The 17,710-nt window shown below is 43.8% G+C and overlaps 2 protein-coding genes across 2 annotated transcripts in view; one reads left to right on the top strand and one right to left on the bottom strand.

Moving 5' to 3' along the window:
- Window positions 1–166: 166 nt before the first annotated feature.
- zgpat (zinc finger, CCCH-type with G patch domain) lies at window positions 167–12,975 on the top strand. Its single transcript, XM_053634407.1, has 7 exons — window positions 167–1,502; window positions 1,866–2,449; window positions 5,550–5,683; window positions 9,454–9,618; window positions 9,773–9,898; window positions 11,194–11,593; window positions 11,725–12,975. The coding sequence occupies exons 2-7, from the start codon at window positions 1,875–1,877 to the stop codon at window positions 11,861–11,863; spliced, it is 1,539 nt and encodes a 512-aa protein (XP_053490382.1). The 5' UTR covers window positions 167–1,502; window positions 1,866–1,874; the 3' UTR covers window positions 11,864–12,975.
- Window positions 12,976–13,392: 417 nt separating this feature from the next.
- Window positions 13,393–17,710, bottom strand: part of chrna4b (cholinergic receptor, nicotinic, alpha 4b) — a 5,396-nt gene continuing 1,078 nt past the window's right edge. Inside the window, exons 3-5 of the mRNA XM_053634409.1 lie at window positions 17,533–17,642; window positions 14,331–15,693; window positions 13,393–13,959 (exon numbers count right to left, since the gene is read on the bottom strand). Coding sequence (XP_053490384.1) covers window positions 13,834–13,959; window positions 14,331–15,693; window positions 17,533–17,642 — 1,599 coding nt within the window. The 3' untranslated portion in view covers window positions 13,393–13,833. The remainder of the gene's footprint in view (window positions 13,960–14,330; window positions 15,694–17,532; window positions 17,643–17,710) is intronic.

The following is a 17,710-nucleotide window of genomic DNA, read 5'->3' as shown; positions in this document are numbered from 1 at the left end:
TTAAGAAAATGTAATAATGAGCATGGTCCGTGTAGGTCCATTTGGAAAATAGACATGTATTGAAACATATCTATCTATACATACATACATGGCTAATGATATCATCGATTGGCAGTTTGGGTGAGTCTGTGCCCAGTGCAGTCTCGGATTACTGTTCTTGGCTGATTGGTGTACGACCTGATGTGGCCTTCTACTCTTATAGTCCACCTGCCTGAAGATTCGGTGTGTGTTGTGTTCTGAGATGCTTTTCTGCTCACTACGTTTGTAAAGAGTGATTATTTGAGTTACCGTAGCCTTCCTGTCGATTTGAACAAACCTGGCCATACTCGCTAGACTAGACATGGAGACACAATGAAGTTCTGTACAGTGCCAAGTTTATAAGATGTCATTTTAATGCTGACAGTTTTACATGAGATCTTGCATTAAAAACAAAGAAGTAAATGAAGCAGACACAATAGCAATTATACAACATAAGAGTACAAAGGAAAAAGGAAAATTAAAAAAAAAAAACCTAGGGGTTTTCAAAAAATACAAAATTCATAAACCAAAGATTCTACGTCTTTTTCGTGATTTTTGTGTTCTAACCCTGCTGAAAAAAAACCCCAATAGAAACCCTCATAGAATCTGTAATGGTTATAATGGGAATTGCATGGGTTTTAATGGAAAGTATAATGGTCCCTGTGGGTCTTTACTGGTAATTTGTTGTCTTCTATTGGTGACATGTTATGTCTAGTGGATACCATTAAGAACCAGCGATAGAAATGGTAATTGTTTTAATGGTTCTCTGATGGTTTGTAATGATATTTGTAGTGGAAACCATTAGAATTTCTTTTTTGGCTTCTATTTATTTATTTTTTTCAATATATATATATTTTTTTAACGTTGTAAACCTGGGTATGGACATTCATTACCCAGACTCTGCTTTTCTTACCTTTATTCCAACAAACCCCACCTCTTTTCTACCATTGGCCATTCAATAGTCCATCTTAACCAATCCTAAGGCTAGAGGCGGGTTTCAGTGAGTCAGTGAATCAGATCGTTTGTCTCGGCTCACCAACATGATTCGATTCCTTCGGCTCCCCAACGACTCGTCGTTTTTTTTGTCTAACCTGGACAGCTTGCTATCTTTTGAAAAGTAACTCTTCTTCTTTACCTAACTACGGCTGAAATAGTTTCAGGAAATCTTCACCTACCTTCTAATAAATACAGAAATCATCCCTGAATTAACGTTTGCTCTGTCTGCGCTTCACTTATGCGAGTCGGCTCTGAACGTTCACCTAAAAGAGTCGACTCTCCCCCTACTCTCCATAGAGGTGCTAGCATGGAATGGCGGATTTGAGCAGTTGAAAGTAAAAAGGCACCAAAACAGACAATACTCGCATGGAATAAATCACTTTAACTACTCCGCGTAAGACTGTACACATGCTCCGTCATGCCGAGATGATTCAGAATACTTTTATTTGAATGAAGACCGGTTAAGAGACCTGTGGGTTTGTTAGCAGGTAAATAGCCATATGCTACCGAGCCCATTCGGTTTAGGTAAATGTTTTGTTATTAGCTAGCTAGCTAGCTAGCTAGCATACGTTAACTACTTTGATATGATTTCAGTTGCTTACACCTTATCATATAACCATACGGGCTGTGTCTGTAGTAATGGAAATATTAAAGCTCTAAGACATTTTCAAATTGGTAAAACTGGACAGAAATCTTGAACCCAAGCCATATTTTCCACTCATTCAAGCCATAAGGCTGTAGATGAATCCCTGTTTCTAGAGAGTCAGCATTTTTTTTTAAATACTGAGAAGGCACTACTTTATCCATCATTTCTATATTTCTGTAGATTTCACATGCCTTGTGTGTTCCAGCTCCCCATCATGGATGAAAGCAGCCTGGAGCAGGCCATTGAGACCTACACCGCTCAGCTTCAGCAGGTGGAGGCTGCTCTGACCTGTGGACTCGGCTCTTCTGATCAGGAAGACCTGCTCAAGCTCAAAGAGGATCTGGTCCAGCTCATCGAGCTCACCGAGTCCAGCCTGGTGTCTGTCAAGAAGAGCCAACTGTTGGCGTCACTCGAGGACGCCACGACGCAAGAGAGTGCACCAGCCGAAACCACCCAGGAAAGACCCAAGGACGTCAGCTTGGACGATGAGTTTACTGCCTTCTATTCGGAGCTGTCCGAGGGTGCGAGCGAGGAAGCGCACGGCCCTAAACCAGATGACGATGAAAATGAGAACGATGAGGAAGAAGATATAAGTGGCACTAAAGTCCGGGCGCCTTACTACACCTCTTGGGGGACGCTCGAGTACCATAACGCGATGGTGGTGTGTTCTGAGGAACCAGATGGCGAAGAGGCTCGAGTCAGAGTGTTCTACGTCCATCCTACACAGAAATCCATGAAGCCCTGCGAATTCTTTCTGGAAGGCAAGTGCCGCTTCATGGACAGCTGCAGGTATCCGAGCGTGTTTGAGTGTTTCCGACGTGTCTGTGTTTTAATTGTTGATCTAATGTTTTGGACTCTTAATAGGAAGGAAGTGATGGAACTGGTTCTGTTTTATCTGGTTTGAGAACCATATGAAGGAAGGACAGGAAGGGAAGTAGAACAGAGCAAGGCGTAAAAGAAGAGGGAGAAAGTGTGAGTTAAGCATTTGGAAAGCAGGGGGAAAAGGAAGAGAGAGTGTGAAAGAGGTAAAGATGAACGGTATACAGTAGCCAGGCACTACAGTGTGCACCTGTACTATGTGAGAGCGTAAAGCGGTGCTGCTGATTGGTCAGCTCTAAAGCTCCTTGTGACCATACTCTCCAGGTTTGTATTTCAGATAAGACGCTAGCATACTAAGTAGCATTTTAAAATAGTATACCTTTTATGCGTAAAAGGTATCTTAGGGGCGTGTATACTTTTGACATACTATTTAGTCCTTTCACGATAATTATGTTCTCGACGTACGGTATACGGACGTGACCTCGAACGTTTTTGTTGACCTCCATATCGCCCATCGAGTTCACACACGCGTTTGTTTACATAGGAGCGAATGTTAGCGAACGCGTAGTGAGCACTAGCACCGATTTTAATTAAAACATACTGTTGAAAAGAAAAAAAAACGACACCCAAGATATTAACAATGCGCTAACGGTGTTTTCGAGGAAGAAAAATCTAGAAAGAACAGTCAGTGTTTGAAATAATCCAGTCGAAGTCAGTAATGTCGGGGTTTGAGCCGCTTGAGCCGCGTGAGCTAAAGATGAACGGTGAATGAACAGCGGTAAACTGAAGCGCTTTACTAGCGGGTTAATTAACTCACCCGAACGCATCCTAAACACACGTACTTAGATTAATCAGACGTTTATACATCAACATAAACCTCATCTTCTGCACAGAATGACGCGAACGCTCAAGTGTACGGTAAACTTAAGCCACGTTGTGAATACACTCTTAATGTAACAACGCATTAAAACACGGACACTGACTGCGTTTACACGGACAGCAGTAATGTAATTATTGACCTTATTCTGAATAAGACAATATTCTGATTAAGGTGTTTACATGAGTCGCATTTAGAATATTCATTTCATGCTCATGTTTTACGTGTTATAGAACATAGATCGCTTAACGTCACACGTCATTACGTCCCCACGCCACGCCATCCGACGTCCCTCCAGAATTTCACGTATCGACGTACAGTTGGTCTTCGTTATGGGACCGTATACAGTTTTGGGTGTTTCATTTTTAATTTTACGAAAGCTTCAAGTGCGGTTAATTATTTGTCGTGCTGTACGTGCTAATAGATGACTGCTTGAAGCCGTGGGCTGCGTCCCAAACCGTGTACGTACCATCTATATAGTAGCTGACATACATGTATTTCGTAGGTAAGTACGCGGTTTCGGACGCAGCCGTGCTCTCTTGTTTGCCGTTAAACAGTTGAGCGCTGCCGTGTGTGACCGTGTCCTGTCGCACAATGCGGTGAAAACTCTCACACGACGTTAAAAGTGTGATCAAAGTGTGTACGTGTCTGTAACGCGACTAAAACAGGAATACTCCACACGTCTTAATACGATTTGTGTTCACTTCGAGTATGACTTTAGTCGGATTAAAGTCATCAATAATCGATGTTTACATGCTAGTTTCTTAATCAGAGTGTCGTCTTAATCGGGTTCATATCGGATTATCGTTGTCCATGTAAGCGCACTGATTGACAGACACGTGGTGGTTTATGAAGTCGGATCCTGTTCCCATAGCTCAGGGTTTACGGCGTAAAATGGTGGCGAGATTTTCATGCCTAAGGTACAAGGTTCGTTTGGTTTTGACGAACGGGTCTGGTTGAAATCCTCCCACGTCCACAAACCAGATAATAAAACAAGGTCAAGTCCGTCAGTGGCCGACTTTAGAGCAACTTGTACTAAATATTTTAACAATTACACATTTTAATAAAACCGAAAAAGGATTCCTTATAAGCTTTTTTGTTTGTTTGTTTTGCCCTCCCCCCCAACATTATCAATTTTGTAACTGTTGTCGCTGGGATATTTTTGATTGACTGACTGTTCTGACCCCAAGAGTGACTTTGAGGTATTTAAAAGTCATTCTAGATAATTAGGGTGTCTGCCAAATACCACAGATGTAAAAACTAGAGATGCACCGATTATTCAGAGCGATATCGGCCGATACGATAACCGATACCGATAGTTCTGCCTTTTATTCCTTCTTTTAAATGAGTAATAATTAATTCCACAATTCTGAAAGAAATGCTAATAAAAACTTTATTCTCTCCATTTCAGCAAGTTGTTTGGCAGTAACTGATCTCATCAACATTAACACATGACTCTAATTAACATGAACACATGAACTCAATTCTGAAGATTAAAGTAAGATTATGAACTTATTGAATGTTATTAATTCATATGAACATTGACTGAAGTGTAAAAATCCTCCTGTTAGTCTCACACTCACTCTCCACACACACAAGCGTTTCTACTTCATCACTGACATCAAACTGGTCATATATAATATCAGCTTTTTATATATTAACATTAACTGGATATGAAATATACTACTCTATAAATATATTTTTCTGTACAATATAAACTTTTTTGTCAACTCGTCTTCATTTAAATCTTTCAGCGGTGTGCTGGAGCTTTAATTCAGCTCGAGCAGCGCGGGGGGGAAATAATTTCGACTCGACGCTGAAACTCCCGCTTCACTGCTGCAGCGTCCGGCGTAAAATGTTATCAGTGCAGAGATTACAGAGATTACACACTGCAGTTTTATCCTCATTCCACACGAGAGACATCATCTTTACACACAGCACGAGTACGATGTGTTTTCCCGCACGCTTTTGATTGACAGGATATAATCGACCCTGATCGTCGGATGTTTTTAAACTCTCGGCCGATGGCCCGTAGCCTGAAAAATAACACCGGTGCATCTCTAGTAAAAAAAACCCCAGCGACGTTGTTGTATCTAATCCACTCGGATCAGTGCCACACCCACTTCCCTGTTATTGTCACTGCTGTGCTGAGCAATCACCACAAAGCGATGGTGTGTGTTCGTCTTCATTCAGGTTCTCTCATGGGGAGGTGGTGCTTGTGTCAGAGCTGAGGGACTTTCTCGAAGCAGATCTTACAAACATGCAGCAGGGGTCCTCCTGTTTAGCCAAGCATGAGGATGGCATCTGGTATCCTGCCAAAATTACAGGTACAACTCCTCATTCATCTTGTCAGAATTTTTCAACTGTTTCAAAGGGTCGTACCTTCTAAAAAAAGAACCGTCAACACTTCTTTTTTTTTTTTTTTTTTTTTTGCGCAAACATGAATACTCGCTTTTATAGAGTAGTTTATGGGAAAGTTCTATTTCACCCCGTTTAACCACCAGGGCTGATGTGAAACATCTGGGTATCTCTTTGTGCCTTCCAGCGAAGTCATGTAGTGATGTTTGATGTAGTGGTTACAATAAATACCACTGCCATACAGTCATCTTTCTTCTTGTTTGTACTTTGAAACGTGCCTAATTCTGTTTTTAAAGGTCTCATACAATAGATTTACATGCATCCATCCATGCATGCATTTTTACATCCCAAAAAAACACTTTAATGTGCTCATAATTTAAACTGCAGCATTACCTTCCCCTCCACAGTGTCACAAACAACTCATTAAATGATCCGTTTTAAATGATTCGTTCTAAACTCCTCCTTTCAGAGAGCATACTCTGCTCTGATTGGTCAGATGTCCCAGTCTGTTGTGATCGGTCTAACGCTGTCAGCGAGCAGCCGATGAAGACCAGAGGCGGGGCTTTGTATTACAAACCTACGTAGGTTAGTACAGGAAGTAATGTCTGGAATCACTGACGACTCGTTTCAGCTGTTCAGAATCGATTCCTTCTTTCGGGAGTCAGTAACACTTTGTCGTGAGCTTTGATTTTTGAAACTTTACAGACTTTTTACATTCACAAACAGCTCTATAACGCACTACATGAAAGGTAATGTCTGAAAAAGCATAATAGGTGCACTTTAAATACACCGTCACCTCCTGAATTGATGCTGTTTTATGGTACATGCACGCTATGCATGGCGCACGTGTCTCTCTTGACTCTCTTGAAGCTTGGGAGGAGTTATTTTTCGCCTTATACCTGTGCAGTTAGGTGTGGAACTAAGTTATTGGGTTATATTCGCGCTACCTAATATTTTCGTGAGTGTTTTTGATAAGAACCTCCGCATTAACAAGTCCACCTCGGCCAGCACTTTCCACCTTGGTCAACACGCAATTTCAGATTCTGAGTAAACATGGCAGCCCAGGGTGTAGACTTTTGAGGTCCCGACGTAAATATTGAGTCGGCTTTGGCCAACATTTCTAACCTTTTACTAGTATTGACTAAACAAACATGGTTGCTATAGAAGCAAAAGTGAGCGTGACATAAGTGGTTTTTTCACCTGCTGTAGGAAAACCCAGAGAGACAGGCAGAGCGGAGAGCCGGCCGCTGTATGAACGAGCTTTTTAATCAGTGTAGATATTCGTTTATCGAATAAATATTACGTCCGAGTGGCAGGCTGGATGGGGTTGACTTTAAAATGAAATCAGGAGCCAATGTAAGCAAAGGTGCAAATGGTGGTAAAAGCACTATGGGATCCTGTGAAGTTAGCTGGTTGTATTCCTAAAATTATAGAAAAGTATTTTAAACCACAGTGACCCTGACCAGGATAAATCAGTTGCTTCCAGTATGCTCCCATGTTAATCCACATGGCATTTTCGGTCCTGCAAGCTTCATGTCTTCCCGCCTTATCCCAAAACTCCGCAGGATCACAGTCCTGATGCACACCTCCACCTGTCGATTGAAAGTTCGCTATTCATGGTGCAAGGTCTTCATTTTACCGTTTTCATGGGGGATTCTGTTCTGTTCAACTTAGACCCTCCCTTGTCTTGTGCTCGTTGTTTCCAGTGCCTCGGAATACCCACCAACTCATCGATAAGTTTTGCCATCCAAAGTCCTGCCTTGCAGTCTCCATGGGTGTTTTTTCCCAGATGGTCAGTGGCGTCAGGATGCTTACTTAATTGGACAACCGGCTCCTGTGTGCTCCCACCATGGAACAGCCCATCTACAACACACCCCCCCTCTGAGTTCAGTCTCACAATGAGTTTGGAGAAGATTCACCGGCAAGACCTCGGTTCTCAGCGTTGCTTTATCAATGCTTAACAGAAGCTGTTCTTCTAATTGTGTTCACCTCATCGGCTGATTCCTTATTGTTCATTCAAGAACTATTAAATGGCAAGTCCTCATCTTCACTACAGGTGAAGAGCCATGGCGCTGGCCACAGCACCATGGATGGCATGATGCCATGGGGTTTATTTCTGTCCCCTAGAAGCCCAGTGTGGGGCATAGCCTTTGGGCTGGAGTCTCTCAATGACCCTCATTACGAGCCTGGATATATGCAGGATGCGATGCAGAACTGAGGTGGTTGACTGAGCTAGCTTTTCAATTATAACGAGTCTTTATCGATCATATATGTACAGTGAAATTGTTTTCTTCGCATACCCGAGCATGTCAGGAAGTTGGGGTCAGAGCACAGGGTCAGCCATGATACAGCGCCCCCTGGAGCAGAGAGGGTTAAGGCCCTTGCTCAAGGGCCCAACAGTGGCAGCTTGGCAGCGCTGGGGCTTGAACCCCCGACCTTCCGATCAGTAACCCGCCAAACCACCACTGCCCCATTGAAGAGGGACGTAGGACAGAAACGAGCTGTTTGCGCGATGATTTGTGCTGAAGAAACCCCAAAAGGGAAAAGACAAAGAAACCGGGTGAAAGAAAGGGTTAGCACACGCGGGCAGCAGGGATCGTGTTAAAAAGCTTCTCCACTTTATGCGTCCTCACGGTGACCTCACCCAGGCCTTACGCTCTCGTCACTGCAATCACTGCCAGCGACGACACTTTTCACACCACAGGAAGTGGAGTCGCACGACAGCTCCAGATATCTTCCTGGCATCGGCGATGCTTCACGGAGTAGCTCACACATAACGATCGACCGCTGATTGGCGAGCGCCGATTGCAACTTTCACATCTGACTTAATATCGTGTCGTGTGAACTAGGCTTTAGTGAACACTTAAGTGTCAAGAAAAGAGCTGGCAAGATGCTTCTTCTGTTTGGACCATGTGGTTGAATACAGTGATTCTGTCCAAGTTCATATCACCCAGCCCCTACTGTGACATACCACACCACGAGGAACGTCGCCGAGGCGTGCCGCTCCATATGCTGCCACCTCCTGGACGTCACCATGCACTCGAGTCCCGTTTCTCGTGTTATTCTGGTGTTTCAGGAAGTGGTGAAATAGGATGCTAGTTGCAAATGTTCTCTACCTACCAGGGTTCTGCTACCGACTTCTCCTGATGTCCTCATTGCGGTGATGGACGTCAGTTTTGAAGACGTACGACAGCTTTGCGGTCAGGATACCTCCTTAGCCCATGTTTTCGTGGTAGTATTTAGACGAGTATGATGTCTTAGCTCTTCACCTCGACTTCTGAGAGCCTAGGATGCGCAATAAAGTATTGCAGAACACTGAATAACATGAGAAATAAAATATTAAGCGCTCGTTTCGTTCCGGAGTTTGACAGCAGTGATCTGTTTTTGTTTTTCCTTTGTGAAAGTATTCTTGTGTAGTCTGTTCAAAACTGTCCCAAAGGTAATTCGCAGTAAACATGCGTCTAGCAGGAGTCGTGTTAATGATGCATGATGAAAATATCTGTTATACTTTGTTATTTCTTTTAGGATTTCATATGGAAAATGACTTAATGCTTGTTAGTCTCTCTAATAAGTGGAATGTGGCCTCGGTCACGAGTCATCTCTAAGATTCCTCTAAAGAATACGTACATCATGATTATAGGCAGATTCTAATTCGTACTCATTTAAATTTAAGTGAGACCAGAATCCTAAACACGTTCTATTTCTCAAGCTGTGTCTGATGGCCTTTTCCTGTTCCCAGAAATCGACGGAGGCTTCTACACCGTGAAATTCGACTCGTCGCTGCTGAAGGAAGCTGTCCTGGAGGCCGATTGCCTCATTCCTCCTTTGCGGCAGGACGAGATCTCCTCTTCCTCTTCGGATTCGGAGGACGATCTCGAACAGTGTGACGGAGGCTACGCCAAAGGTTTGACGTTCAAAAGTTTTCCCCCCCCTCATCGAATCCGCGCCTTAATCCCTCAGATCGCGTTAAGGTTCATCCCTTTAGCGCACCTTTTGCCTTGTAGCGGCTCGCGATTTAACGTGGATGAAAACGCAGCTGGTTTTTACTCTCTCTACAGTTTTCGGTTCCGGTAAAGAGGAAGGAACGGTCACGGCGAACAGCGGGGAGTTCTGCGGCTGGGAGGCTCACACGCGTGGAATCGGGTCCAAGCTCATGCTGAAGATGGGCTACGAGTTAGGAAAAGGTACTGTGTGGCATCGGAACCTAAATGATGCATCTTATTAGCGTTAACGTTTGACAGTATGGCGTAGGAGGTTACATCAGGTGGTTATGTAATGTTGTTCTGTCTACCGTGTCGCTGATGTACACTGTACTGGAATAGTTTTACAATTCATGTTCTGCTATACACTCGTTTGAAATAGGCTTGTAATTCAGGGGAAGCGAGTGAAAGCTAATCGGAATGCTTTAAAGGGGATACCCCAGCCTCCGCCGGACCTGAAGCACACGGGGTTCAATTTCCAGACATGATTTTTCCCCTCTCCTGAGAGAAGTTACTCAAATACTCACTTGTATTGGAAAGACTAAGGGATAACGGATATTTATCGACTTAAATGTTCCTGGAAATATTTATTGAAGCAAGACTAAGGGCAGATGAAAGGGTAGTGAGTAAATATTTATGTGAAACACACATTCCCCCCCCATTGGTTCAGGGAAATGTGTTGAATTCTCGTCTAGTGTAATCTCACATGCGGTACAGACGCAGTAGATGGATAAAAGGTTTGAAAAAAAAAAACCCTGGAGTTTTTCTTTAACTAGTTTGCTTCAGCAAATTTCCCAGCAGTTTGTTTAACATTTAATGCTTTTAATCCTCTCTGAGGTCACGATATACCGAGAAGTGCTATTGCATTAAGCACTAATGAAGCAATATCACACTAGCAAGATATTGTGATATCGCTTCTACGAACAAGAAATTAATACGGAGTAAAGTGACGTTTCGGACACAATACGGCCACGAAAGGTTGTGTTTTTTTTTTTTTTTTTGCTCCGTTAGCGTAAATAGATCCCGAAGAAGCCGCGCTCACTTTATAGCGCAGGTTGATTTGTGCGTTGTCGTTAAAGGGGATTCCGGTGCATTTGGCATCCCTTCTTCCTTTTCCTTTTGATCTGACGAACTTTTCATATTTTAAAACGGAAGTTATACTACCGGAAAAGTATCGTTTAACACGTTCGCTGAAGACGCCGCTAATCCTGCTGTATTAAAGGTTTTCGAACTGTGAAGTGGAGTTTTACGTGGAGAACACAGACTGGCGGAGTGATACACGCAGTGAAACCTCACAGTGCGGTTACAGGAAATATGAGCACTCTCGGAACGCCGCTCGACCAATCAAATTAGTGGACCGGGACTAACTGTTATGCGATCATGATCATTCCAGTCCTAGTCATGGCAGGATTTTATTTAGGTCTGAGGTCTTATGAGGTCTGACTCTTGATTTTCTCAGCGTCAGTGTTTGTCGAGCTGACATTCCGGCGTTTGTGCAGGTTTGGGGAAAACGCTTTCGGGCCGCGTGGAGCCCGTGCAGGCCGTGGTGCTCCCGAAAGGCCGCTCGCTGGACCAGTGCGCCGAGTTTACGCAGCGCAAGACTCGGGCGGCCGTCGCCAAAAACAGTCCCGCCTTGAGCAAAAGGAAAAGGAAGAGGAAGCGGGCTTCCACGTCGACCCGGCGTGACGTGTTTGACTTTCTGAACTCTAAACTGGGAGACGACTCCACTCGGTCCGCTTCGGCTCCTTCCTGTTCCGTCAGCGGTGTGGAGGTGTACCAGGCTGGAAAGAGCACCAAGCGCTCACTTAACGTTCAACTCTTCCAGACCTCCGAGAGGATGAGCCAGGTGGAGAGAGAAATCCAGCGGCTCACTGACTCTCTGAGCAGGAGAAATGGAAGGTAAGCAGAGCTGTCAATCCCTGCGCTCCCAACCCCCCTCCCTCTTATTTTGTTTTTCCTCTCATGAAGTGTTTTTTTTTTTTTTCTTCTTCTTCTTCTCTCTGTTCTTTCTCTCCCTTTTTTTCGCCTAGGGATGCTGCAGTTATTAGTCATGTGGAAGAGAAGCTCTCGGCATCTCGTAAGCTCCTGCAGCAGCTGAAGGCTCAGGAGCAGTCTATCCAGAGAGCTCAGAAGAAAGCAGATACGCATAAGAAAATGACCGAGTTTTGACACATTCCTATCTCCTTTTTTTTTTTATACCGATGTGATTAGAGCTCGTGTTTAAGTCGAAAACAGTGCTTCATTTGGAAATTTAACAGAACAACCTCTTGTAACATTTTACAAAACTATCGAAATGACCGTTCGTTTAATTTCTTCTTTACTTTAAAAAGAAAAAACATAGTGTCCTTACGTCGCACTTTTATTTTGAGAGTATTTCCATATCGTCCGTGTATCCTTTTCACCACTCGTGAAATCAGTACGAGGAAAGACGCTAGGTGAAATCACTGACCATGTTTTTAATAAACATTTTTGAACCTGTGTCCCGTTCACTCCCCTCTGTTTACTCATCCTGCTATTTGATTAGCATGTTAATTAGCCACAGCAGGATTAACCCCAACACACAATCTTAGCAAATACGGAGGATAAATATATTCTCTATTTTGGGTAAAGTGGTCCAGAATCCTCCTCTGCTGGCGTGCAGATCTAGACTGGGCACTATGATCAATCTTGGAAGGAAATATCTGCCTTCTTAGAGGAACGATACAGGATCTACCAGATGAATAAATACGCAGTATTATAGTCAACTCCAGAGTTTCTGGGAGTTTTAAAGCTAAGATATGGTAATGTAGGTTTTAATACCTATATTTTATTAACACCATCCCTGCTTCTCAACTTGGCATGATGTTTAACAATGTTGGAGACACTTGAGTACTGGTCTTGGTCCGCTCCTTACGTGCAGGACGTAGCTACAAGTCCCTTGCTTTGGCCGCAGACCATCTCAGTTTATATATTTGAGTAAGTATTGGAGAGTTCTCACGGAAAGACATTCCTGCTGACGTTCAAGAAATTCAAGCCTTTGTTGTTTTTGATTGAAAATGTAACCATCTTCTTGAAATATATATTTAATATATATAAAACTTCGCTATTAAGGATCCAGCTACAGCTTTCCAAGTCAAGCTGACAGAATGGACTGCGACACACGAGCTCATCTGTACATCCCGCCATTGTTTGTGTATGTGGACAAATTCTGGTGGTGTAATCACCACTAGATAGAGCACGAGGCTACTTCTGACAATTTGTTTAGACAGAGATGACAAATAGAGCTCTAGGGCAGGGGGTTCCCAAACTTTTCCAGGGCAAGCCCCCCCCCCCCCCCAAATGTCATTAACATTTGACCGAGGCCCCCCTTTTGCAAGATGTCTTAAAAACACATTAAAAATACAGACTTCTGATTATATCCCCCTTTTTTATTATTAATAATTACATCTTACATCTTTACAGTACATTAGGAATTGATTGTGTGTGTGTGTGTGGTTGTGTGAGAGTGAGAATTTATTTTTCACACCAAATTGTTGCGGTCCCCCGGGCGCCCCCTGGCGGCCCCCTAGGGGGCTGCGTCCCCCACTTTGAAAACCACTGCTCTAGGGTATCATGGCTGCCCAGTGAATTCAGTCTATTGAATCATTTATTTACATTTCCCTTGGGGGGGGGGAAAGCCCCACAGTAACAGTACAAATATGGCACAGGAATATCTGTATTAATCTTCAATAAATGTAAATACGAAGTTGCCTATGTACTGTCAATACGTTAAACTTAAATTGTACTCCCCTATGGATTAAGTACAGTTTTGTAGCAGAAGCTTTAATATATAACAAATGGCATGAAGGCATGTGGTTAGAATTGGCACCGATTTAAAGCACGGATTTAATCGGGATGATACACGGCCGAAGGAACATTTCAGAAGATTTTTTTTTTTTTTAGCGACAGAAAGTGGCTGTTGTTGAAAGGACGGGAATAAAGCGTTTTATGCCTTGAAAGCATATCAAGCTGACCTTGAAAAAATGCTTCGTGGTTACATTAGCCACTCCGGACGTTCTCAAATGTGATATAGTGATACTGCAGGTGTACAGTCAAACACGGTGGATCTGGATGAGGACGCTGGCGGGTTTCTTGTCCGATGCTGAGCTCCATGTCGGATTCTAGATCATTCCAGCCAACCAAGGCGGTAGAAACAGTCCTGCTGTACCCAAAATGCACACCAGCACAAACATCCAGAGAAATATTCTATCAATCACCATGGCAACGTACTTCCAGTCTTCTCTTACCTGGAAGGAAGAAAGAAAATGATCACGTTTATATCTCACACCATATCTCCAAGTCTTCTCATTTTTAACGGATGGCTGATTTCGGTGTACGAGGGTAGTGTTATACCTCGGACTTTTTATTTCTATGACGAATCCTGCTCAAGAGTGGCCCAAAGAATCTAAAACCTGGTTGGTATGTGACTCTTATGTCTCACCATTGCCTGGTGTACCAAGCTAAACATGCAAAATGAAATGGTAAAAATGGTGATGTAGCAGAACTGATTTTCCTAAGTGAAGAAGAAGGTACTACCTGGCAAATGGTACACTCAGTTTGACATGCTTTTGGTGCTGCTTCTGTATTCAGGAGGTGAAGTTAGAGCGCTGAAACCTACCGAAAAGTCTGAATCCTCAGCTCTGAGATGGTCGGCGATGTACTGGACTCCCTCGAGGGCGCGCAGGAGCGACTGCGACACTGGAAAGTCGCTTTCATCCAACTCTGGTTCTTTACTGCAGTTGGGGCTTGAGATCTGAGTGCTCCGGACCTTGTGTCTTACACACGCACCTGTACTCTCACCTCTATCTGCAGTGAAGAATGTCTGTATACTCGTCTCCTCATGCTTATGACAGTGCCAGAGAGTTTCTGTCTCGCGCGTGCCCTCTGCGCTATCCACAAATACACTCTCGGCGCTGTGGCACTGAAATTCACAAACCTCACTGAGAGCTAACGTTTGAAGCAGAGGCCCGAGGGGTGCATCTGGAGACGAGGAAGGGCTTGAGGCAGACGAAGGGTTCACTTGAGCGCGTGTGAGTCCAGGAGTGAGGTTCCTCTGTGTGGGCTCCTCTTGAAGGATGGAGTACTGGCTGCTGGGGGAGCTGCAGAAAAGAGGAGATTTGGATGCTGCTTCTCGCTGTATTGCACATGATGAGGCAGCAGAGACCATGCCCGGATCAAGGGGCATGGTGAAGGTGGGGTTACTCTGCTGGATGGACTGCAGTGCCATTGGTCTGTGCATCATTTCAATGAGCTTGCGGCAGTTCCTCTTTCCAGCAGCGGGCGGGCGTTTCATGAAAAGGTACCGCGGTACCAGGTGGAGAAAGAGCTGGCGGACCCAATGAGGCATTCGATGTGTGCGCGATGAGCGGTGGTGCACGTTCAGCACGAACACCGTGATGATGATGGAAAGCGTGACAAAGATCATGGTGAAGAGCAGGTACTCACCGATGAGTGGGATGACCAGCGAGGTGGAAGGGATGATTTCTGTGATGAGCAGGAGAAAGACAGTGAGTGAGAGGAGCACGGATATGCACAGCGTGATCTTCTCAGCACACTCCGAGGGTAGGTAGAACACAAGCACGGTCAAGCACGAGATCAGCAGGCATGGGATGATGAGGTTGATGGTGTAGAACAGAGGGAGCCGGCGGATGATGAAGTAGTACGTGATGTCTGGGTAGATTTCTGTGCAGCACTCGTATTTCTTGCTGTTGTACTTTCCTACAGCGTCGATGATGACCCACTCACCACTCTCCCAGTAGTCCATTTGGTCCACGTTGCTGTCCATGCTGACCAAGTCGATCTTAGCTCGGTCGTACGTCCATGACCCAAACTTCATCTTACAGTTCTGCTGATCGAAAGGGAAGAACGTGACGTCAATATTGCAGGAGCTCTTGTATATGGCAGGAGGCTTCCATTTGACTCGGCCGTCGTGGAACACCTGGGCTTTGGTCAGGTGAGTCACGGCGAAATCTCCATCGGCGCTAGCAAATAGATAAAAGCATAAACAATCGTTTCGGGTTAGAAGCTACGAAATTGTTTCGATGCGTACATTCTACGGGGGGGGAAAAAGTGATTTCTGGAACCTTAACTCCTCTTAGAGCTTCTTTAGAGGATCTATGTAGAAAACTACCATAGTGCTTCCAAATCAGAGAGGATTCCAAGAAGAACAATTTTCCAAAATACCTACACCCTTTTCAAAAAATTTACAAGATGCAAAGGTATTTTCTACACTCTGTGTGTGTGTGTGTGTGTGTGTGTGTGTGTACTTGGTGCCCTGCAATGGACTGGACTCGCATCCATGGTGAATGAACCCACCTTGCACCCAGTGTTACCGGGTTCTACTACCACACTGAGCAGGATTTAGCAGTCACCGAACATTCATTTGTCCACTCTTAGCAAGTGAAAATATCTTGAATGTTCATATTTTTTATCAAATATTTAGTATTATGAGATTATTATTATAAGATTATTTAGACTTTATTCGGTTTTTAGATGATTTGGCTCGTTTCAAGCCCCCCGTTTTCTGATTCTATTAGCAGATCATTTTTGCTTCGTTCTGGAGATGAAGGGTTAAATACACAGAACGAGCCTATAAAAACTTGAAATATGTACAAAATGAAAAAAATAAAAAATCGCTTTAATAATCCTATATTTGGTTTATAATCGTATAATAAGAAAAACTAGATCGATTTGACCATAGAAGAGATTTTCACCTGCTACGATATCTTCTTTGTTCTTTTTTTTTCCTTTCTTTTTTACAGTTCCAGATTTATTCATTTTGTCCGGCATACACACAGACATCTTCCTCTATCTAATACGTTTTCTATAACTTTGGATTCATCTTATAATCTTATATTTAATTGTGTAAGTAAGTACATTTCATTAATGGGTCGTCATCGGGTCAGCGTGGAATTACCTTCGTGGGAAATGAACTCAATTTCTAAGCGACACTCACGACATTTTGTTCATCTTGTACCAGCGCCAAAGTCTGAACAGGTTTTGCACCTGACGCCGCCAGACTATAACCAGTTTAATTCGGATATAGGGAAATCAGCAAGTCGGAATTGTGCTGTTCCCTAGGTACTTCCTGACTTTGAAACAGGGACCATATGGAGTTTTAATGCTTGTTTTTGCAGCACCTCATTGAGTTTATGGTTTTCAGTATCTACTTTACGTTCTCGCTTGTATCTCAGTTCTGTCTAACTACTGAGTAACTTAAGAACGTTAGCAAAATTCCTCCAGCTTCCATTCTGGAGAACGACAATGGTGAAATGTGGAGGAGCATGTTTATATTTCAGGAATGTTCCAGATATATGTATATATGGCGAAAAAATTCAATAATCCATTCATGCATCCATCCATCCGTCTTCTATACCGCTTGTCCTTCCTTCAGGGTCACGGGGAACCTGGAGCCTATCCCAGGGAGCATGGGGCACAAGGCGGGGTACACCCTGGATGGAGTGCCAATCACATACACATACGCATTCATACACTACGGACACTTTAGACACACCAATCAGCCTACCGTGCATGTCTTTGGACTGGGGGAGGAAACCGGAGTACCTGGAGGAAACCCCCGCAGCACGGGGAGAACATGCAAACTCCACACACACAGGGCCACGGTGGGAATCGAACCCCCGACCCTGAAGGTGTGAGGCGAATATGCTAACAACTAAGCCACCGTGCGCCCCAAAATTCAATAATAATAATAATAATAATATTCAATAATATGAGTATATGTAATATCATGTACTGATGTGCTGATGTAGTAAGAGTATTGTAAATGTCAGGATTTGGCACAAGTCCACTGAAGCACCCACTTGTTGTAGAGCACAATATCAGGCCTCCAGATGAGCTCGGAGGGGATTCTGATGGAGGTGACATTCTCAAACTCCTCAGGGTTCCAGCGCAGCTTGTAATCGCTCCATTCCTGTCAGGGCACATACACTCTCATCAATGTTCTGAATCAGCAGGCATGACAGGATAGCTGAGAGTGAG

The sequence above is a fragment of the Ictalurus furcatus genome, chromosome 10, assembly GCF_023375685.1.
Source record: "Ictalurus furcatus strain D&B chromosome 10, Billie_1.0, whole genome shotgun sequence".
Taxonomy (NCBI): Eukaryota; Metazoa; Chordata; class Actinopteri; order Siluriformes; family Ictaluridae; genus Ictalurus; species Ictalurus furcatus.
The sequence above is the reverse complement of the archived record's forward strand: the minus strand, read 5'-3'. Positions and strand labels throughout refer to the sequence as shown.